At 35.4% G+C, this 25,195-nt stretch overlaps 1 protein-coding gene across 1 annotated transcript in view; it reads right to left on the bottom strand.

Annotated features, from left to right (window-relative positions):
- LOC150088727 (actin-related protein 2/3 complex subunit 3-like) overlaps window positions 1-25,195 on the bottom strand; it is an 87,628-nt gene that overhangs the window by 39,874 nt on the left and 22,559 nt on the right. The window contains exons 3-4 of the mRNA XM_090370879.1: window positions 15,551-15,627; window positions 7,180-7,248 (exon numbers count right to left, since the gene is read on the bottom strand). Coding sequence (XP_090227005.1) covers window positions 7,180-7,248; window positions 15,551-15,627 — 146 coding nt within the window. The remainder of the gene's footprint in view (window positions 1-7,179; window positions 7,249-15,550; window positions 15,628-25,195) is intronic.

The raw sequence follows: 25,195 nt of genomic DNA, 5'->3' as shown, positions 1-25,195 counted from the left end.
GTACACATGGGAAGAATATACCAGATCCTTGACATAACGTGGCCTCGACAATGTCCCCCGCATACACTACTCAGACTCCCTCCAGTCACTATCTGGCAGTGTAGAGTTAGCAAGATTATACACTAGCTGATCCGGAAGCCTCCTAGGTTTGGTCCGGTGTAATAACTAGTGGCCAGCCTGCAAACACTGTTTTAGAGCTGTACCCTCAAAATGTAAAGAAGTTTGGATCTTGCCATGGTTTTCATCATAACCTCAAAAGCCATCAGTCATACTGCATGATGGAAGAGAGGAGGGGGGAGGGTTGACCAGAACTTAGTTCTGGAGACTAAACATGGGTTCCACCAGTTCAAGCCTCCAATAGCAAAGTGGTGGTATTGCACTGGTTGATGAGTCATCTACCACCTAGTATTGCCTAATAACACAGAGGGGCAGCATTCCTCTGCATGGTGTGGGCACCACACCTTGACCCCTGCTTATGTTGGTTCAACTAGGGTGGTCACCCATAGTGTGCTAGTGCATGGGGGTTATATCCAGGATTACTAATAGTTCCACTATCGTGAAGGTGTAAGCAGAGGATTTGGCTGTCACAGACTGTCCAGACTTCACCGAAATTGGGTCCATTTGACTTGAGTGTCACTCGAATATCAGTTCCATCAGCGTTTTCGGCTCCCAGGTAGCAAGCACAGCTTGTCAAGCATATCTGAGAGAATATTTGTGACAACCTCAAGGACCCATTACAAGGATTTAGCATTACAAGAATACAAATTGGGATGATCTGTGAGATTTATATTCTTCTTTTATTTGGGTCATTTTTTTAAATCTTCTGATGTCAATGCTTGCTCAGATCATGTCAGAGAAAAATTATTCTAGTATAAACAAAATCATTTATTCCATGCTCATATCACAATTAACTTGCATCCAAATCTCCAAGTTCATTTTCTGCTTACCCTAAAGCTTGCAAGAATTGTAAAGCAGTAATTGATCAATCCAAACTGGATTTTGAACAGTCTATGAGTCAAAAACTTGCTTCTAGTGCAAATGGTAGTTGAGTATTCTGGTCTCTTGCCAAAGCTATTGGCTGTAACTTTGTCCATCTATACTCCCACCTCTCTTAAAAGCTGATGTTCCCGTTACTTCCTCAGCTAAAGATAGAGTTATCTTACTAGCATCATACTTTTCTTCTAACTCTTATATTTTCTTGATAAACACCTCCTACCATTCCCATTACACTCTATTCAATGACTTCTGTGGTCTTCCATCAAAAGGATTTCTAAAGAACCGGGAACAACCTTGATACCAAGAGCTCCAAGGAATGATGGAATTTGTCCACTTGTTCTAAAAATCTGTACTCTGAGCTTTCTACTGTTCTGTGTTGCCTTTTTACACTTTCTTATTCTTTTTTCCTTCTGTTTGGAAGTTTGTTCATTTTTAAAGAGGATGAAAATTCTTTTTATGAACAAGCTGGATATGAGCAAGGATTTTGCACTTACCTCTATGTTTTCCAAAGTAATGGAGAAGTCCATTAAATTTCCCCAAACAATGATCACCAATACAGTTTGGAGAAATTCAAAGGTCAGCTGGATAATTACCTACAGGAGGGAAACGCTTAGGTTGTCCATTTCCTTTTCTCTTATTTATTAATTATTATTATATATATATTTTTTAATTTTCTTCTTATTATTATTATTATTTTATTCTTATCACTATTTTATTTTATTTATTTTTTTGGCTGGTGCAGCATAAGCCAGCCATAGGCTTTCTTGCACCATGTGGCCATTGCTAATACTAATATGAATTCTGTCAGTGTCAATCCACTGGTGATATATTGGCCTTTGTTACCATCTAATGACAAATTCAATAGAAAAGTTTGGTGAATCTCAAACATTTACCCTTGACATTTCTAAGGCTTTTGACTCTGTTTGGTATCAAGGTCTTCTGAACAAGCTCCCATCTTATGGCCTGCCAATTATTTTTCACAATTGAATATACAGTTTTCTCATTAATGCTCATTTCTAACTTCTCCACTAATGCTGGTGCTCCAAGAAAGCCTATGGCTTATGCTGAACCAGCGAAAAAAAAAAAAAAAAAAACCCCGAACAAAACAAAGATAAAAAAATATATAAATAAATAAATAATAATAATTAATAAAAAAAAAGGAAATTAAACCTATCATCCTATGCGCTTCCCTGACCCGAAGGTACTATCCAGATGACCTTTGAATTTCTCCAAACTGTCAGCCTCTACAACCCATGTAGGCAACTTATTCCAGTAATTTATAACTCGCTGGCTAAAATAAAACTTCCTGCAGTCCAATCTAAACATTTCCCCCGTAACTTGAATTTATGTCCCCTAGTTCTAGCATCATTTATAATCTTGAAAATTTCGTCCTCATTCATTTTACTAATGTGATATATTAATCACATTCTTCCACTGACTGGAAATCCTATCTAATTTTGCTAATGACAGTACATTGCATTCCACCTTTCAGTTTGAGAAACTTTGCTCAGCACAAACTGCTTCATCTTCTAGAATATCCCCATCAATTCTTTAAATGATGATCTCCAGGTAATACTCCAATGGGACAAAGATAACCATAAGTAATTTCAATCCCTCTGAGTTTCAAAAGGATTGAAATTACTTATGGTTATCTTTAATGGCACTAAGATTTTTACAGAAGATCATATATCTCTATTAGGGATTATCCTGACTTTTAATCTCTCTAGGCATAAGCACATCACAAATGATCTTTCCTGTGCATCTAAAAAATTGGCATTACTTTCTTCTAAACAAATACTCACTTTTTAGAAATCTCACAGACATTCTGTTTCTGCTGCATGCCTTTTTTCTATAGATATTTCCATGGGCACTGTTCTTTTAGGTTGGCATTTGTAATTCCCCACTCTCTTCCAAACCAGTTTGATCACATCGCACAACCAGTTAGCATATTTAATATCCTAATTCAAACTCACAGAACCAACTTTTATTCTTCCTCATTTCTGCTTTCTGGAACAACCTTTCTTCGTACTTATTTCCTGAAAATTGCTGACAAAGAGGCCTGTTTAGCCTCGAAAGCTGCAAACCATTTGTAATTAAATGTTTATTGAAATTTTTACTGTATATACGTATTTATATTCATACTAAACCCAATGTAATAAATGAGAGCAAAAAGGATTTTTGAGTAACTGTAAAATCTGATATGAAGTTCTCAAAGTAGTACAGACAAGTTGCTTAGAACAGTTCATGGGATTCTGTCACTTACATGTAGAAATTTTTCCAACGAAGAGGTGATTAGCCCATTGTGTTTAAGGCTGCATCTTAAATACTGCATAAAGGTTTGGAAGCCTCACTTTAAAAAGATCCATTGAAATGGGTGCACAGAAGAGAAACATAACTGGTTGGCAATAATGAAGGGTACTTTTATCAAGAAAGACTTGGGTTCTGTAAAATGTAGCATTTAGAAACACGACATCTGTGAGGCAACCCGATTGTAGTATTTAAGGCTTTAAATGGATTGAATAAACTAAATGCTGATGACACACACACACACACACACGAGTCATAAATTTAAAATAGAAAAGGATGGTTGCAGGATAGACATGTGGAAATTAGTCTTCATTCACAGAGTAATTGATTGTTGAAATATACTTGGTGATGTAGAAGCAATTTGAATAAATTTAATGGAGAACTGTAAATTATTAGAACAAATGGACAAACACACTAGGTTAACTTTTTTTTCTTTTTTTTTTTAAAGGATCATGCTGTACAAGTGTTGTATTAAATATCAGAGCTTCCAAATTGTGGCCAAAGACTTAAACCTTGAATTGGCTTTTAATGGGATACAAATTTGTTTGTTATTAAAAGGGGAAAAAAAATCTGCAAATTCTTAATACACAAATGATCACTGCTGATAACCAGATCAAGAGTATTACCCTCTCTGGTTGCCTCTCAAACATGCTGCTGCTGCAGAAAACAATCATCAAATAAATCCACAAAAGTCTTACTAGTGTGTGAGTGACCAACTCACAAGTTCCAGTCAATATCTGGGAAGTTAAAATCCCCCATTATAAGACATTCTGATTTACTAGTCCACTCTATTTCTCTGTACAATTGTTCATTGTACTCATTCGAGTCATTAGGCCTATAACAAACTCCTCTTATTTTTGCTTTCGCAGTGCTTATATCACAACAAACTGACTCAACAAACTGACTCAGTGCACTGTTCATCTATATCAACTGGATGCACTTCTTTCGATTTTATATTTTTCTTAATTAACAGAATAACACCTCCTCCCTTCCTATCCTGTCTATATTTTCTCTACACATTGTATTCCCCAAATTCCAGGTAGAAAAGCTGTTCTTTACAGCTCAATGTCTAGTCATTTATTGTTGTATTTGCACTCTTTCCTTGCCACTGGTTGGGCAAGTGATCAACATATCATTAATAAATTTAATTAATGATAGCATTATTCTTATTATGACAATACTCAAGATATGTTTAGTTTAATGATAAAATCTTTTTAATAGCATACAAAGAAAGGCTGAGGGTGTCAAAGGAGCAAGTGCAGTACATTAAGGGGAAGGGGGAATAAACAATGTTATCTATCAAAATACTGATGAAATGTGAAAAACACATCCCAAAAAGGAGTGGGAATACCATTTAAAATGCTCTTCCACTTATAGTGCTATTTAAGGGCCAGTCCCCTAGAAAGCATTATAACAGGAGTTTAAGTAAAATTCAAATAATCTTGTATGCATAAACTGTTTCAGTCTCCCAATAAGTGCTGTCATCTCTTATCTGTGTAATTGCAGATAAGTGGCAACCTTAAATAACTGTAGACAGTTTATAACAGATAGCAGCTTGAAAATAGCTTTTAAAATTGGAGTTTATCATGCCTGCCAGCCACTGTTATCCAATTTGGGCATGCAAAAGCCAAAACTGAGTCAAGCAATACATAAATGTATGTAGGAACATTACTGCATCAATAAAAGAAGTAAGAATGAGTTCCTTTTTCTTACAAATCTTTTTGTTTTATCATTTTTTGACAATTTCACTCTATTGTTGAACAACCAAATCAAAATAAGTACAAATTAATATTTAAAAGCATTTATATACAAAGTTTTCATTTTGCAAATTTTCAAAAATCACATTACAGAGATGGCACTTAGCACAATGTCACACTTGAAGCCCACACACACACACACACACTTAGCACATTGACAACTTCCTCGCAGTTAGCACATGACAACTTCCTCAGACTACAGTTGTCAATGGTGCAAAAGATATACATTTGGCTGGTTATGCAAAATAATTCTGCCCAGCTGATTAGGGGTTAATTTTAATTGTAGCTACAACATGATCCCAAATTCTAAACAATGATCCAAATGCAAGTTATTTTCTTCAGTGCTACCAGCTGGGGATATGGTACCATATGGTATCATGATGGTTCAGTTCAATGACAGTTTTAATTAATGAAATTAATTAATTCACTATTTCAAAAAAAAAAGAAAACAAAGATGGTTTTAGGGTCTCACTGCTTTTTGGAATGTTAGATAAGGATCCAGTACTGTAGTTTTGTCAAAACAACATTCTAACTTTAGCTGTCTGTTTACTGAAATATGACATACCTCAATGTGTCTAGTGTCTATAAATTAAGCAGTCTCAGGGAAATGTTACCTACTAACAGTAATTTCATGAAATCAGCAATGAGTGATACAGCACATATGCCTACAACAGAGCAGTGTGTGTGTGCTTTAACTGAAATGAATTTATTAAACTGCTAGCATTATTTATGTTCCACAAGAATTTTGAATAATATTCAATCATAGGAAAGCTCAAAGAAAGTCTGCTATATACAGACTAACTGTTGGCAGTAATTTGAGCAACCTACCTAAAAAGACAAAAAACTGCTTTGTTGTGAAGTGTAATCCTCCCCAAACTTGCTTCTTCCTCTGGAATTTGAAAATTAAATAATTTTCTTCACTAGAAGCCAGGTAAAAATTGCCAGTTGGATAATGCAAATACAAAGGCATATATCTGATAAAATGGTGCTTAGTGTATTACATATTTTAATTTCTGAATTTCAGTATTTCACACACACACAAAATGCTGGTAAACAGACTTGTATTGTTCTTCAACTTTTTCTTTCCAGTCCTACATAAACTAGAATACTGAAAAACCTCAAAATGCATGTATATGTGTGTGTGTGTGTCTACTGCATAAAGGAGGGAGGCACACAATTGCTCAAAGGGGAGCTCAAATATAAAATTATGAGAACCATTTTTAGATTTTTGTGGAGAGAGGGGGGGGGGGACAAACATCAAAGTTGTGCCTCTGTCAATATGAAGCTAATATTCAGAAAAAGTTCATTTCTCCTTATTTTAGAATTTAAGACAAATTTTTTTTGCAGTCACTTGGAGGAGCAAGCAACATTCAAGGCACCCCCCCACCTCACTGCATGCAGCAATAATGAATCAAGCTTTTCAATAAATTTTGACATCATTTATATATCAAAATGTATTAAAATTTTGATTCATTATTGATGCATGCAGTGAGTATTTTCTTCTTATATCCAGTATACCAGCATTTGATTCAATTTTAAAAATATATCATTATTCCTTTATATAAGATGATGATGAAACTCCACTTGGAATACTGTATTCAGGCATGGGTGGGGGGGGAAAAAAAAAGACTTCTGAAGAGGATTCAAAGAAAGGTAACCAGATTGGTGAAGAGAACTAAGCATCATAGGCTATAAAGCTTATGTGCAAGGGCCCCTCTGAGAGGAATGAGTAAAATGAATGAAGTACATGCTCAATGGTAGGTGAGACAAGAACCAAGAGAAAATTTTTTGATTCGTTCCTCTAAGTAGCAGATATCAGTAGTAGAATGGCCTGTTGATGCAACAACAGGCCATTCTTTCCTGCATCAACAAGCCATTCTACTACTGATATTAAAAATATCTAATCACTATTCAAGTTCTGTTAAAATATTTTTTACACAACTATATTCATATTAACTTGTGATTACAACAACAATGCCAAGAGTGCTTCTTGGTAATAATCCCACTCATCATATTTAATAAATGTACAAACACAACACATCTTGTCTAATTTCCTCATATTTAATATAAAATTAATTAGCAGTAATAAGTTCTGGGCATATTAAAATGAAAACTTTACCTTTTGGAGGCGTTTTAAACATTCAGTAATATAGAGCGTCAGGTAAATTAGCACTCTGTCAGCTTCACTCTATATGCAAAAAGGAACCTGTATTAACACTTAATTAAAATTAACTAGTAGCAAAGCTCTCTCTCCCCTTGATTCCAAAGAGACAGATGAAATATTATAGTGGTTCTCATATTAATTATAGAGTGTACATAAAAGATATGAAAGATTTGAAATTGTGATGAAATAAAATCGAGACACGATAACAAGGTTTATTGATATGATACAGCAATTCGAATTTTTATTTACATGATCAGTACACTTCAGCAAATCCCTAGTTACATGTAAGACATCTTAATTTATAATTATTTCTCTCTACATGCATTCAATCATGTTAGCATTGTGAGTTGCTATAGTATCCATTTATTCTGGTTTGTACATCCTTTCCATGGTGTGGCTGGGTGTGGTGCTAACTATATGTAGATGTGTAGAACTTTTGTATGGTAAACAAAATTTTTAATGAGCCTCTTCCCACAGGAATTGAGAAACACTGAACTGGTGACCAAAGAACAAGCCAAATAAGCCCATCCCATCAATATGGAAAACATGTATGAAGTACTTTGCAAACTCACAGAGTCCAGTGAAGTGGTGTTTTATCTTGGTGAAAGGTGTGCAGTTGTTTCCTGTATCTGTAGAAACATGAAATGCTCCAATCCATTGAGACAGGCAGTAATGTTATGATGTTTTGTGAAGAACAGGTCACTGAAACAGTAAAGTATCAGGCCACCCCAGACACTGTTTAGGGTTGTCGTGCTTAAAGTTCAAGGACTGCATAAAAAGATTCTGAACCTCAAATTCAAACATTGTCAGTTCACCATTCCCAATACATGGAAAATCACTTCATCAGAGAACATGTTGAAATTATCTTCCACTATTATCAATTTAATCCAAGATGTCCATTTAGACTTTGTCATCTGGTTGCAGTCCTTCATAAAGCTGAACCTTGTAAGTATGAAGTCAGCTGCCAGTGTAAAATCTTGTGGACAGTTGTGGGTAGAAGCAAAATTCTCTATGTCTTCCTGATCAATTTTTTTGGGACTATATAGAAAGGGTTTGCATGCTTTAACATTTCATCACTAGTGCCTAGATGTCCAGATCCTTTGCTGCATTGAGTATTTTCAGCTGCCTTGAATTTTGCATCCAGGGATCCATGGGACAAGCCTCAGCTACCAGGCAGGTCACAGGTGATGACAAATGGCCCACATATATATGAGTTAGCTTCAAATAAGCAGTCCTGGACTGAAGCAGTGAGGTTATTAGGCTGTGTGGAGGACCTTTGGTGGCAAGGAAGCTTTTAAATAAATACTACAAGGCCTCATCATGACCCAGTGACATGGTCAGTAGCACTACCAGTAAATGAGTGTAACCAATGCTCTTCCACTTGTGGAAAAGGGATCTTAACCCAGCAGAAAAGGCAGCATTCCTGCAGGCTGAAAGGGGAACTCCCTCCCACAAAGGCTGGGTGTGGTGCTAACTATATCGGTGCCTCCGTAGCCAGGTGGGCAGGAGCGGCAATGCATAGCACACGCTTCTTGATTAGACCGGGGTTCGAGCCCGTGACCACCAAATACAGAGGACGCAGAAAAGTCAGGGAATGACCACCGCATATCCTCGGAGCAATATGGCCTTAGTTGCTAATGCTCCTAAAAACCAAATAACAACAAGCTAACTATATCATCCTGTAAAAAAAAAAAAAAAAAAAAAAAGAAAAGCTGAACAAGAAGTTGTACTGATGAATGGAAATGAACAATGCAAGGACAAGGTAAATGACATTTATTTATAGCAACATGAAATGTCTTGTGCCTAAACAGGGCAAGTGCATTTAAGAATTTAAAGAGAGTACTGGAGAAGCATAAAATCCAGGTAGGCAAGGTGGTGGAAAGGTAGTACCATAATGGATTCCAAAGAATATTCCATCTTCTACAGTGGAGGTGTGAACAATATGTTTAGATTGTTTTTATAGCAGCAAAGAAATTAAAGCATGGTGTGTTGAATCAATTAGGGATGAAAAGGACAAGAAGAATATATTTTATGAGTGGATTGAGCAAATGTACAATAGGACTCCATGGCATGATGTAAAAATAGTACTGGGAGATATGAACACTAAAGTAGGGAAGGAAGAAGCCTTTAGACCAATGATAGGAAGATATAGCACTCATGATGCCAGTAACAATAATGGTACAAGGCTGATTGACTTCCACAAGTAAAAACATGACCATCAGCAGCACACATACTTTGACCATAAAAATAGCCACAAAGTAACACGGGTTTCTCTCTAGACAGGATAACCAAAAATCATATTGATCATGTTTTGATAAACCAATGACATAGTTCAGATGTGATGGACATAAGAGCATGCATAGGAGCAGACTCAGACCACTTCATGGTTTGCAAAAAGTAATGGAAAACATCAGTGAACATAAACAAAGAAGTTAATAAAGAGACTTACTTTAATGCCCAGATACTTAATAATGAGACAATTAAAAACAACTATCAGGAAGTTATATGGGAAAGACTAAGAAACCATCAAGCAGAATAATAGGAAGAAACTATAGAAACAAACTGGAAAGTAATCAAGAATATAATCGAAGTTATGGCAACAGAAGTAACTGGGCACAAAAAGATAGCACTGAGAAGTAATTGAGATGATAACTGCAAGAGAGTGCTGGAGTAAAGAAACATTGCAAGAGAAAAGATGTTGCAGAGAATAGCCAAGGCAACTGTGGAAAACTTCTTCAACAAAAGGAGAGAGGCTAAATGAGAACTTAGAAGAAAGGATTGAGAACAGGAGAAGGGAAAAATATTACAAATAGATGGGTTGCATGCAGGGAAGCAAAACATGAAGCATGTTCCAAGGAGCAAATGAGAGATAACAAGAGGATTCCAGGCCAGAATAAACCTTTGTGAGGATAAGGATGGCAATGTATCAGATGACGAAGGAAAGATGTTGGAAAGACGAGCAGAATATTTTGAAGGGCTGCTCAACATAGAAGGATAGGAAACAATGGACAGAGAGGAGACAGAAGGACACTAAGAAGGAGGAACTACAGATAGGAAAGGAAGAGGTTGAAGATTAAATAAGATTTATGAAAAACAATAGTGCCTGGGGAATATAGTATTCAAGCAGAGCTGATAAAGTATGGCAGGGAAGAACTGAAAGAAGAAATATAGAAACTAGTTGAGGAAATCTGGGAAGAGGAAGTAATGCCCCAAGAATGGAGGACTTCCATAATATGCCTCATCCACAAAAAAGGTGATAAAACTGTCTGAACTAACTACAGAGGAATACCATTGTTAAATGTCACATATAAGATATTTTCAAAGGTCTTAGCAGGAAATTGGAAATATATGCAGAAAGTTTTAGGAGGGACTGTTCAACAGAATGAATCTTCACAAAATCTTCACAAAAATCTTCCTGACCAAATCTTCACATTCAGAATGATATTAGTATTAGCAATGGCCACATGGTGCAAGGAAGCCTATGGCTTATATTGGAGAAATGCTGAGTTTATCATTAATATAGACAGTCATCCTTCAATTACAAACAAGCTTATGATAGTATCAGCAGAAACAAGCTATTTATAGTCCCAAGGGAATTGAACATACCAACAAAAAATCGTCAACTTAATAAAAATAGCCTTCAACAATACTGGAACCAAGGTGAAAATCTGAGGGCAGCTTTCTAAACCATTCAAAGTGAGAACAGAATTAAGACAGGGATATGTCCTGTTGAAAATTCTGTTCAACTTGAGCCTAAAAGCAGCCATAAGGAAAATAACAATAAACTCAGGAGGTATTTCATTCAACAGAACAGTGCACTATATGGCTTTTGCTGATGATGTAGTCATTTTAAGTAGAACAGTGAATTACCAGAAAGAAAGCTTACAGCAACTGGAGGAGGGATCAAAGGAGCTGGACCTAGAGATAAACAATGATAAAACCAAGTATATGATTAATGCCAAAAACAAAGACATATTTGAAGACATCAAAAGTTTTGAGATGAGAGAAAAGAGTGTTGAGAGAATGCAGCAGTTCAAGCACTTGGGTGACATTATTATGAAGGACAACAAAGTCAGCGTAGAGGTAAAAGCTACAATAGCTTCTGGTAACTAGTATTATTTTTCCCAAAAGAAACTAGTTAGATCTTCAAGTTTTTTGAGAAGTTGACCATTTATAAAACAATAAGACCAGTTTTTCTGTATGGAGCCGAAACATGGACACTAATAAAGAGAGATGAGAGCGTACTGCAAGAGCGGGAAAGAAAAGTCCTCAGGAAAGTGAGACAATAATTGAGGTATGGACAATGGAGGATAAGAACAAACAGAGAATTGTAACAGTTTTACAAAGACCTAGATTTGGTAACAGAAATAAGAAAAAGAAGACTATAATGACTACATGGAGAGGATGGAAGAGAACACAGCTGCTATAAAAGACATGTGCCAAAATCTCAATGGAAGATGAACAGCAGTAAGACCACAGAAGAGATGGCCTGAAGATAGAGAAGAAAATCAGAAAAGAATGAGAGTCAGGGCTGACAAAGGAAGGCAAGAAGTAGAGAAGAGTGGGTAGATGTTGTTCTGTAGGTCAAGGCCCTACAAGAGCTGTAGCGTCAGGAGAGTGAGTGAGTGAGAATAGAATTTTGCATGTCTATGATGCTGTTCTTTGACAGAATCCTTTCTGCAGTGCACATCAGAAAGTTTCACTAGGTTTGAGTAACCGACTTCATTTTAATAAACAATTAATGCATTGTGTTTTTTGCTGAAATGTTGCTATTTTTTACTTTACACTACAGTAAAAAACCTGGAATAACACGAAGAATTTCAACCCACTTGAAAAATTTTTTGCATCATATCTGTCAAACCATTTCTTTCTGTCACATATAGTTAAGCAATTAGAATACAAAGAAATCGTTCAGATCTTTATGAATGCTCTGCATATTATATGATCCAATTTCATAACATGAAATTAAAAACATTCCTAATTCACAAATTAGAATAAATCATTTCGAAAAATGAATGAAGCAGCTTTAGATTTCAAGAAAGTTTTAGTTTTGAAAATTACCTATAACAGTGGTAATAAAAATGCATTTCACATCAATATGATTTACAAAGAAGCAGACAAAATTTGCCATGGCATAATCTATAACTGCATCTTTCACTTTCCATTTCAGATTTTAAAAAATTTAAAAAACACATCTGTAACAAAATCGGTTTGTTAAAAAAAAAAAAAAAAAAAAAACCTGTAAAACAAAATCAAATCTTTATGAATGCTCTGCATATTATATGATCCAATTTCATAACATGAAATTAAAAACATTCCTAATTCACAAATTAGAATAAATCATTTCGAAAAATGAATGAAGCAGCTTTAGATTTCAAGAAAGTTTTAGTTTTGAAAATTACCTATAACAGTGGTAATAAAAATGCATTTCACATCAATATGATTTACAAAGAAGCAGACAAAATTTGCCATGGCATAATCTATAACTGCATCTTTCACTTTCCATTTCAGATTTTAAAAAATTTAAAAAACACATCTGTAACAAAATCGGTTTGTTAAAAAAAAAAAAAAAAAAACCTGTAAAACAAAATCAATTCTTTAGAATCAACAAAATTTATCCTATTACATTATTATCAAGCTGCTAACCCTAACTATTACTTTTGAAAGTTCATTCATGTACTCAATATCCACTTCTCAGTGCATTAAAAATAAAAATTCCTAGAAGAAAAATTTATAGAAGAATTCTATAACTTTATACTTTTCAAATTCCTTATTTAGTAAGTTGAGGGCTTGCTTGTCCTACTATGTTTAGGGTCAATAGACTTTTGAATGACATTAGTTAATGTCATAGTCTCGTGAATTTATGACAGAATAAAAATTTGTTATATCTCAGCAAACATGCAATTAACTAAAGAAATGAAATTATAAAAATGGTGTCACTACATTTTACCATAACTAAATTAGTATAAGTTAAAGAGAATTTTCATTATAGCTGTTTTATTAATAGTGCATTTTATAATTATATCTACAGAAACACAAAAAGGGCAATATGGCTGTAAGCTGATAAGTCTGCAATGACTTAGTAACTACAGATTTTAGAATTACAATTGAGAACTGTATAGAGGTGTATAAGGCTTTGAATGGGTTGAGCAAGCTGAATGCTGATGGGATTCTTCCTCTTGCTCAGATTTTGAACCTGAGTGGACACAGATTCAAACTGAGGAAAGACAGTTGTAGAATATATGTGTGGAAATTTGCCTTTACCAGTGGGTGGTTGACTGGTGGAACAGATTTCCATCTTTTGTTGTGGAAGTTGATAGCCTAAATAAATTTAAGGCTGAGCTGGACAGGCATTTGGAACAAATGGAGGGGTGAAATGGGATGATTTTTTTTTTGGCTGATGCTGCATAAGCTTGCTTTCTTGCATCGTGTGCCTCTGCTAATGCTAAAATAACTATTTTGTGTAAAGCCTAATGTGAAAAACATTAATATGGCACTTATTCATAAGTAATCATAACCTACACTACATAACCAAAAGTATTAAGACATTAACAAATAAGCACACACATATACACACACACACACACACACACACACACACACACACACACACACACACACACACACACACACCATAGAGAGCAGTGCAGTAGCACAGAATTATAAAAGAGACTGCAAATAAATGAAGTAAACAAACCACGTGGAAACAAGTTCAATGAATTTTGAATATGAACAAATGGTGGGATGTCACAATGACAGAAGTCTATAACAGATTAATTTGATATGCCCAGAGTTGAATGCTGACCAGGAAAACTGCATATTTTGACGACAAGAGATCACTGAACATTTGGTCACGTTGTCCAAAGTTTCCAAAAATATCACCCACAGCAGCAGCAGTTGTTAGTGAACATAAGATGTGCAAAGCATAGCACCAGTGGGGTTTTTCAATTTTCACAGACAAGCTACCACTCAAATCTTTCATCACAAAAGTTAATGTGCAGCGATATTTGCAATAATGTTGTGCTTAGAGGAACTGGTCTCTAAAGGGGAAAATGATTCTGTGGAGTGATTCATCTAGATATATACTGTTTTCATTAGATGTGAATGTGGAAACAGCCCAGTGAATGTTTCAAAAAGGACTCCAACATTCAAATTGCAAAGCAGATTAGTGGCAATCTGATGTTTGGGGTCTGCTTATTTGGTATTAAGCTGTAATGAAAGTGAGAAAGGAAGTGTTAGCTAATTTTGAGTTCTGTAAAATATCAAATCACAACGGTAATAAGGCAGCTATTCTAAATGAAATTCCACATTCTAAGAAAACCAGGTGAAGAGATCAAATTCTTTGACATTCATTTAACAAAAGTGGGATGAATGCTAAAGGAAAGATAGCTTGCCAATTGTGCTGGTAAGGATGGGGGACATAACATAAAGCTAGCTTCCATTAAAATGCAAAGGTTAATGTACCTGCAAAATAGTAATGAATAAAACAATATGAAATGATCAAAGGTTGAGCTTTTGCAAAATAGGCCCTCTGTGGATGTTAACACAGGCAAAAAAGTATCTAAGATCCTTTTCAGTCCATTTCAGCCAAAACAGTTTGGTACAAAAAAAGAAAAAAATGATAAAGGGAAGAATAGTATAGAAACTTACAAGACAATTTAATGGGTTTATAAAATTAAAGGCTTTTTTTTTTTTTCCTAAGCAAGGAAAGCCCATTAAACAGCTTTCTCATTAAATAACTTTCAAGAATGAAGTCATTCTGTTATGAAAGGCAATGGAAGTAAATGGATTTTATTAATGTATTACAGTGGTACGGAGAGATACAATGGGTCATGAATGATAACTTGCTAAACCCAATAGAATTCAATGATAAAAGTAATAATAACAATTTAGACCATTTTAGGAATAGTTCAAAAATTATAACAAAAGTATATTCTACAGAGAGAAAAATGAAAACAAAGAACACTGAGTAAATGAAAGTTTTTCTTCAGATATCTGTTATTTTTAATTTTTCTTATTATGTTCAACAAGTTAATTTGATAAGCAACATCTCTCTTATTCAGCAAAGGTAATTTAGAAAAGTTAAAACTTATTTTCATAATAAATATTTATTCAAAAGAATCATAAAAAAAATCATTGCATAAATCTGATTTATTAAACTAGATTTTACCAGAGTTAACAGTTTCATTAATCATATCATTATCTATTGAAAAAATTTATGTTCTCAGCATGACCTTTTCTGAAAAATCAAGACACTGATATTTAAATTAAGTGACAAATATTTAATTAAAAATAAAAACAAATAAAAAGTCACTGTTACCATTACCTTAATTTCATAAGTTCTAAAAAATACATTGGCCTTGAAGAAATACAGAGCTTCATCAATTATATCGAATTCACTAACTGGAAAAAAAAAGAAACTCATTTAACCTGAACTACATAATGCATATTTTTTATATAACAATATGTAAATACTATATACAATATTTATATGTCAGATATGACTAGAAAGTTTCAGGAATGACTTTATAAGTAAGTTAAATTTGAACTTACCAATTATTTGCTTTTGTCTACATTTCAGTAGTTCCCTGCATGAAGCCATTGTCTTCTACCATGATTGGAAGCTTTTCTGGATGTTCAGGGCACTAAAATCAATATCATTTAATGATATTGATTTTAGTGCCCTCAACATCTTCAGTAGGACTTCCTTCAAAGATCCAATATATACTCCTTCCAGCAAAGTTTTAAAACTTGGGAAGAGAAAGAAGTAAGATGGAACCATATCTGAAGGAGGATATTTCACCCGAAGGAGCTGGTTTTTGCATCAGAAATTACCTCACAACAATATGCTAGCTCACACTGCATTATCAGTGGAGCAATTTTATAGAATACCAGATCCCTCACTTGGAGGCTTCCCCCCCAGATCTGGATCCATCTAACTTCTTTCTATTCCAGGGTATGAAAATTTCACTAAAAAGTACACATTTTGGGCCTTTGTAAGAAGTGCAACTGTATATATTAAGGGCAGACAACTGGTCACCAATAAAGAGAATGGTAAGGTTGCCCAAAGACCTAGTAAACAGCCATATAGTGCAACTTTTGCTGTACTGGCTGGAGAAAGGGAAAAAAAGAAGAGGAAAGAAAAAAAAAAAAAAAAAGAGTAGATAAGATAATACAACTTATTTGCTTCCCTCTTCACATTGGTAACTATCTAGCAACCTGTTCCAGCAATGAATGACTCAATGGCTTAAAGAAAACTTTCTACAGTCTAGTCTAAACCTTTTTCCCGGGCAATTTAATTTATGCCCTCAAGCTCTAGAATTCTCTATAACAGTGAAAAATTCCACCTTTGTTCATTTTACTAACCACTCTTGGAGCATTATAAACCTTAATCATGTCACCTTGGAAGTGACTGGTTGCCAAGCTCTGTAGCCCACATAATTGGAGTCTTTCCTCGTACAGTAGTACTTTTGCCGACCTTGCTATTTGAGTTGCCCATCTTTGGATCCTTTCAAGAAGCTAAATGTTGTTTATCAGATGAGGTCTCCATACTTGAACACAGTATTCCAAATGTGGTCTTACAATTGCCTTATAAAGTGGGACTGACTTCCACATCTCCACAGGATAATGTTCAATAAATCATTGATAGGACACCATGGACTTTCCTGGCTGCCCTGTTTACACTGCTCAGAAAACTTCATATCTGCCCATATCCTAGATCCCTTTTTTCCTTTACCGTTTTTAATTCAACCACACCAAGTGTATAATTTATTTTGGGGTTGCTATTCTCCAACTGTAAGATTTTGCATTATGCTGCATTAAAACATTTCTGACCATTCCAGCAGCCTATTCAAGTCATCCTGAAGGAGTGTTGCTTGGTACTGATCATTAACTACTCTACCTAGCTTTATGTTGTCTGCAAATTTTGACATCAAGCCTGTATCCCATCGTCAATGTTGTTTATGAAAATCAGAAACAACAGTTGTCCAAAAACCGATCCTTGGAGGGGGATCCCACTTCTGACTTTACACCAATCTGAAGAATATCCATTAATCACAACTCTCTGCCTTCTTCTCTGCAGCCACCCAGAAATCCATCTTAGAATTTTTCTAAGAACCCCAACATGTTCCAGCTTATACAATAACCTCTCATGAGGGACTGAGTCAAATGTCACACTAAAATCCAAATAAACTGTCAAAATTGTTTCTTACATCCAGTTCACAAGTATTGTGTCAAAATAGCTTACTAAGTTAGTTAAAAATTATTTTCCCTTACAAAACTATGCTGTGTGTTATTCAGAATGTTGTGTGTTTTAACTAATTTAGCTTACTAAGTTAGTTAAAAATGATTTTCGCCTAACAAAACCCTTTCTGTATGTTATTCAGAATGCCATATCTATCTAAATATTCCTGGATTGCACTCTTAACCACTGCTTCTAAGGTTTACTGTACCACTGAAGTCAGACTAATCAGTCTGTAGTCACCAAATTCGCTCTTAGAACTACCTTTATGTATTGGTGACACGTTAACACTTCTCCAATCCAAAGGAAGGTCTCCCGAGTCCAAAGATCCCCTGATAATTAACTTCAATGGTTCAATACACTCCCTGGTGGCCTCCATCAAAATTACTGGGTATATGCCATCATTGGCATATACCCAGTAATACGATGGCATCATTGGCATATACCCAGTAAGATGAATTGCAGGACCATCTAGATAAGACTGCAGTAATAATTCAGACACAGCATGGGTTTGTTAAGGGAAAGTCTTGTCTGACAAACTTGATTGGATACTATGATGTGGTTACAAAGGAACTGGCAAAAAATAAATTTGATATCATATACAGTAGACTCAATTTTCTGGGATAGATGGTAAAAAAAAATTCCCGGATAATCGATTTCCCAATTAATCCAAAAATACAGTAAGTTCCTGATATATGTAAGAGATACATTCCCGGACTTCTTTTGTAAGTAGAGTTTTACGTAACTCGGGAATGACTAAAAAAATATTGCTACTATATCCCTGATATGCCAAAATTACAGAAACCACATAATATCCCCAGAAGAATGAAGAAAAATAGTTACATATTTTTAATTAGTTCAATTAAAAACTTTATCTGAGGGCAGTGGTAAGTAGCTGGAGTGGCACACAAAAGAAAACATAAAAGGAAGGAAAAAACGTATGTTATTGTACTGTAAAAACTGATTTGTATTTCGTTATTATAGTTGACCTCGTTGATGCCGATCGCTTCACTGCTTCTCGTATTCTGTCTTTCTCCTTTGTGTTCACAGTTGCCACCGACAAATCTGAATTCTGCGCGATATTTGTTAATATTTAGCCATTTTCATACATTTATTATTTTAATTTTCTGATCCAACTCTATCGCTTTCCTTTTCTTGATAGACTTACTGGCGCCATGTCACTTATTCTCTTAGTCGGCACCATAATAACAATCAAAATGAAATTTTCTGAAAAGAACTTCACAGGGTTAAGACGAAAACTCCTTTTATCACCCCACGCGAGCTCACATTTTACTAAAGCACATTTCTGGAGGTCACTGCCATAAAACAATTTGCACTTTCCGGGTTATTGGGCTTTTCTGTTAGTGCATCTAATTATAAATGGGTATTAAATTTGATCTTATTGCATTTGCGATAATTCCAATAGCTGCAATTCTGTGGGTTTTTAAGTTATAATAGTGAAATGTGTGTCCTCACTGAAATCTACAGTCATATAAAAAAAAATTACGTAAGTTGGAGACTTACTGTATCGAAAAATGTTCAGCAACCTACATAAAAAGTATGGCGATAGATAAAAAAAAGGAAAAACTTACCGTGTACTACTTGCGTGTCCGATACGATGCTTCCCTTCATTTTTCACGACTTTGTTTTTAAATCATTAGATTTAAAATCAACCCTATTTTTTAAAATAACACATATGGTTTGGTCACCAACATTATAATGGTTCTTTAGAGATTTAGCAGATGCACCGTTTTCAAATTTTTGAATAATTTCAAGTTTTTGTTTAATTCTCTTGCATTTGCCCATCACTTTCGCAATTTCTAAACAAAAAAAATAATAAATAAAAAAATAAAAAAATAGTTACTATAAAAAATTTCCGAAATTCCTGACAAATAACAAAACAAAATTTGCCCTTTCGCAGTGCGACGGAACGCGATGCACTAAAACAAACTAAACATTTGGTCTCTCTCTCTCTTTTTTTTTTTTTTTGAGCAGCAGGTGTGAAGAAAGTGGGTGTTGCAAGATAATAGGCACAATAATCTCCTGATGACAACTTACAACACCACTTCTTGTCGCTCATTTACAACTTTCAAAACATCTGTTTATACCTATTCAAGTTATTACTTGAATTTTATGATTTCAGGTTTATTTTTTTTTATTTGGAATTTTGAAGTGTCTTGGTTAATCCGATCCCGGTAAATCGAAAGTCTGCTGTACTTGGATTTCAGGAAAGCTTTTGACACTGTTGCACATGGAAGACTACTGTACAAATTAAGCAGTATGGTATTAAGGGAAAGTTATTCTTGTTGTTATTATTTGGTTTTTAGGAGCATTAGTCACTAAGGCCATATTACTCCGGGATATGCGGTGGTCATTCCCTGACCTTTCTGCATCCTCTGTATTTGGTGGTGATGGGCTCAAACTAAGGGAAAGTTGCTACAACAGATAAAAGGGTGGTTGAGTGGGAGAAGACAGAGTGGTAATCAACGGACGCTGCTCTTCGTGGACTAATGTTATTAGTGGAGTGCCCCAGGGTTCGGTGTTGGGCCCACTATTGTTTTGTATATTTATCAATGATATTGATGAAGATATATCAGGCTTAATGTCAAAGTTTGCAGATGGTACAAAGGTTGGTGGGGTTGTTAATGACAGTGTGCTACTGCAACAGGATCTAGAAATTTTGGGCAAAATGCGTCGCACTTTGCATTTGTCAACATAACATTGACAAATGAAAAGTACTGCATATGGGTAGAAGTAACCCCAGAGAAACATACCAACTGTGTGATACTACACTTAGGGTGGTAGAAAATGAAAAAGATCTATGAGTAATTGTGCAGTCAGTTATGAAGTTTTCTGAGCAATGCAGATAAGCTGCTAGAGCAGGTCATGGGGTATTGTCAATTTTGCTAGTAGGGAAAAGGAGGTGATTATACCTTTGTATAAGGCAATGGTCAGGTGATGCCTTGAGTACTGCATACAGTTCTGGAGGCCTCATTTTAGGAAGGATGTAGAGTTTCTTGAACATGTACAGAGAATGGCAACAAGATTGGAGAGGAGAATGAAGGGGTCCTCTTACCAAGACAGGCTTAAGTTCTGCAGGTTGCAGTGGCTGGAGACTAGGCACCTGCATGGTGATCTGATTGAGGTGTATAAGGCCTTGAATGGGTTGAGTGGGCTCAATTCGTGGTAGAATAAGTGTGCGGAAATTTGCTTTTAGCCAGCGGGTGGTTAATTGCTGGAACAAACTTTCATCTGTCATTGGGGAAGTTTATAGCTTAAATAAATTCAAGGAGGAACTGGACAAACTTTTAGAGGGAATGGATGTGTGAAATTTTTTTTTTTGGCTGATGCTACATAAGCTGCTCATATGCTTGCTTTCTTGCATCACATGCCTCCATTACTACTACTACTCCAGGAGCTTCCTTGCCTTTATGCTCGAATGTTTTTCTAATAAATAGTCATCTGTAATTTCAAAATCGCTAATTTCATATGACTGAGCCTCACTTGCACAGCCTCTTCTCAGCATGAAGGGTCTTTCTTCAGTAAAGAAATGTGCAAAGTACCTGTTCAATTCATCCACATTACCTGGGTTTTCTAAGAGTTTCTCCACACCCAGTGCACAAGGGTCCAATCTGATTCACTTTTTTCTTCCTTGTTTATTCACATACATGAAAAATTCCTTGTCCCCATTCTTTGCTCTCTTAGCCAGTGCTTTCTCATATGCATATTTGGCCTCTCTAACCTCATCTATGGTACTATTAGAAATCAACTTGTCACTGTTGTAGGCTTCAGTACTATTCATCACTTTGTAACTATCCCATGCTATTTTTTTTGCTCTAGACTAGCCAGCTCCACATTGATCCATTTCAGCATCCTCCTCCTGAAATATTTTCTTAATGTTATGTATGCATCCATGGCTTCTGTGATTTTTGCTTTAAACGTATTCCATAATTCTAATGTATTCGTCCTCACTCTGCAATCAACCCAATTAACAGATGCCATATGGTACCTTAAACTGTCAAAGTCACTTCTGAAATTAAAACCCATTCTTTTACCATTAGCTGCTGAAAGATCTTTCTTCATCTTTCAACTGATGCCTGTGTGATTACTACCTGCAAATAATTCTTGTGTTTTAAGTTCTGTGATATCATCTAATTCATGAGCAATGACAAGGTCAAGAATATTCTCATCCCAGGTATTATGGAATTGTAGATGGTTTTTTTTTTTTTTTTGACGAAATAAGGGTAGGAAAGGGAAAGAAAGGAAGAAAAAAAAAAAAAAACAATCTACAATTTCCCAAACTATAAGTGTAATACGGTGAGGCAGGAAATTTTTCCTTCCCCCCACCCTACTTCACCCTTTTCTGGCTACTCAACCCCCCACCTTGCTTTTGAAATATGGCAATGGAACGTGCCCGAGCTATAAAAGATGTCCTCGACACGTATTCACCCTCCCTTTGAAGATGGTATTAACAAAATGCCTCCAACAGGCTTCAGGATATCATCTCCCTTTATGCCTACAATTACTCCCCATGCAAGGATTTAGGACAAAAGCTGGCTTTTTCCTTCATCCTCCTTCCATATAATTGCAATTTCAACACCTTCTGAATTACACCCTCCCGGATGCAGCTGTCCCTGAAGAAAACCCCAGGTAAGAGTATCCTTCTGGCTTAAAATAAAATATATACTATTCCTTTAAAATTTCCAAAAATAGCCTATACTACCCTTTTCAAAAAATCCACAAAGTTTATTTTAAATCCATAATGAGATCGCAGATCCTCTACAAGGAAAAATTATAATAAATTATTAGCATTTGTCCGATTTTACGAAAATTAGTGGGTCTCGACTACTCAAGTTGTCTGACTAACTGTCTAATAAAGTTTCGAGACTGTAGGGACCTCCACATGTTTTTTTTACTCTATCTCTATAGAGCAACGTGAACGTCGCATACACTCTGAACATCATCTGGGACATGCTAAACAAAGGCCCTCTACCAATTAACCATAGAAAACTCCTAGTTACTGCTATATTCGACCTAATAAAACTTTTAACTGATGCCAAATATATCACCTTCCTAGGTAAAGTCTTCAAACAGTTTTATGGCCTACCCATGAGATTAAATCTAAGCGGCTTACTTGCAGAAATATACCTTACCAATATCGAAACAATACATTTAACTCCCTTTCTTCTTCGGATCACCTACTATGGTAGATGTCTGGATGATATACTCTGCATCACAGATGAGAGGAACATATAGGACATCCTACAAAACTTAAATAATATTCATGCAAGTTTAAGCTTCACACTAGACTCCGAAAATGCCGAAACAAAATCATTACATTTTCTAAATTTCACCCTCACACGGGTTATGAACAAAATTCAATTCAGCATATATAGAAAGGCCGCCAACACTGGAATGCTTCTTCATTACAACAGCTACCACCCCTTCACCTATAAAAGATCCATCATCCTTAATCAATTTCTTAATGCCTACAAATACTCAACATCTGAGTCAGCCCTAAACACAGAAATACAAACACTGAAAAACAGATTTCAAAATACAGGTTACCCCCTACCTATTATAAACAAAATAATGATACAAGAAAAAAACAGATTACACAATACCTCTCTTGTTATCAACAACAATAACACAAAAAAAATATTTTATTACTTTACCGTATATTGAACAATGGTTCAAACAACTAAACAGTATTTTCAAAGAAACACAATTCAAAATCATAGCCAAACCCACAACGAAACTACATGCTGCCCTAAAAAACCATGAAGTCCAATCCTCTTCCACATTCCAATTAAATGACTTAGTCTACAATGTATCTTGAAAGGATTGCAACTCATTCCACGGATCCACTCATTGTACACTCAATACGAAAATGAGACAACATTCAACATCTGTCCTCTCATCCCACACCTCGGCTTCAGACCTCTTATTCCATGTGTTCAGTGAAGTCCACACCTTTCTATTCAATGAAGCAAAAATTCTCAGCATCCAACATGATTACACCAAACTCTTAATTTCGGAGACACTTGAAATAAAATTACATCAAAATTCAGTCAATATACGTTGCCCCTACCCCATTTCCAATTCATGGTCCTTCACGTGCTTGCACCAGGATCGCAACTAATCTCCATGATATTATATTCCCCTGCAATATCCACGGTTTCATTTTCCTGTGATCGTGACCCTGGTTGAAAAGCCCCATTCGCTTCAGTGAAGTACAAAATTCTTTAGTGTCTTAATGTTTCATAGGATTCTTAATTTTATGTTTTAATATTAGTTTTTAGAGTATTAAGAGTATAGATTCACTATGTATTTATTTGGTCTCAAATCATTTAAATTGTTTTTAAAATATAGATGTATTGTATTTTCTTGCTCAAAGATTGGGGGCGGTGATTTGATGTATTCTTGGGGTCGGGCTTGTGGTCCGCAAGTCTCCGATTCAGTGGTTCATTGGATCGCTGATCTCGTCTATGAGGAAGCAGAATACATGTAATCTATTTGTATAATTATTCAACTACAGAGGCTATCAGCACTGAAGTGTTCTACAAGACATCATAGAGGTAAATCTTCCATTTCTAAACTAATTTACTTATAATATAGAACATTGAGCCACTGCTGCTCTGTTAACTATTAATTAAAAAACAATCAAGTATATGTACAGCAAAGTGCTATACATGCCCAATAGTTAATGTCCAACCAACTATTCTGAAGGGGTCAAAAATAAAATTACAAAAAAATCTGGAATTGATGACAAACACCCAATTATAAGGACATCAGACTTAGGAGGGCTTCTTCTAAATTGGATAAATGCCAACGTATCATATCATTTGCAGTGCAAGGAAACCACAGCAAAAGTCTGTAGCTTCCTTGTACAATATTTCTAATGTTAATACTTAAATAAGTGGCAAGTTCAGCCAGATTTCCACAAGACAGGGCAGTCCTCTTGCTGGAGACTGCTTGTTTATGTGACAGGTTGACAGAAGGCAAAAAGAATCATGCAGTCTAACAGATAGATCTCAGTCAGTCTTAATATCAATGCAGTACAACATTAGTTTACAAAAAAAAGTATATTGGGTTTACACAATGCATTGGATCATGTCACAAATGGGGTATATCAGCACATTACCTCACTGAGTTACACTCTTGTCAGCTAAAAAGGTTATCACAGTACAGTATATTAGTATATTGAGCATGTCCACAGGAAACAAACAGGTTTCAGTTTTTTTTCCAATTTTTACTTTGGTGATTCAATAATTGGATTTATAACATCATAATATTTATGAAATTTTAAATTGCATAAATAACATGGAGTCAAGTATCTAATTTTAATCAATTTTCAGTATACTGGCATTAGGGCATACTGGCACTAGAGATTTGAAGAAAATATCAAAAAAGGTCACCTCGTCTAATCAATCCAGGTTCTAGTGCTACATGCTGATGACATAACTAGGATATAATGAAAACAATATGAATCAACGGATCCACTGCACCAGGTGTCAACATTGCAAGCTGGTGGTGAAAGCGTGATGGCATCTAGACATTGATACCAGTGGATTAATGTCTGAATGCCATAGCCTACTTGAATGTTGCTGACCAAATGCATCCCTTTGGGCTTGCAGTTTACCCATCTGGTAACAATGGGTTCATCGAGATAATTTGGGAATGGTTCCAGGAACAAGGGTGACCTTACGATATTTCATTGGCTCACACAAC

Source organism: Mastigoproctus giganteus, chromosome 3, assembly GCF_048544385.1.
Source record: "Mastigoproctus giganteus isolate SK-2022 chromosome 3, ASM4854438v1, whole genome shotgun sequence".
Classification (NCBI taxonomy): domain Eukaryota; kingdom Metazoa; phylum Arthropoda; class Arachnida; order Uropygi; family Thelyphonidae; genus Mastigoproctus; species Mastigoproctus giganteus.
Note: the sequence above shows the minus strand (reverse complement) of the source record. Positions and strands in the feature narration are given on the sequence as shown.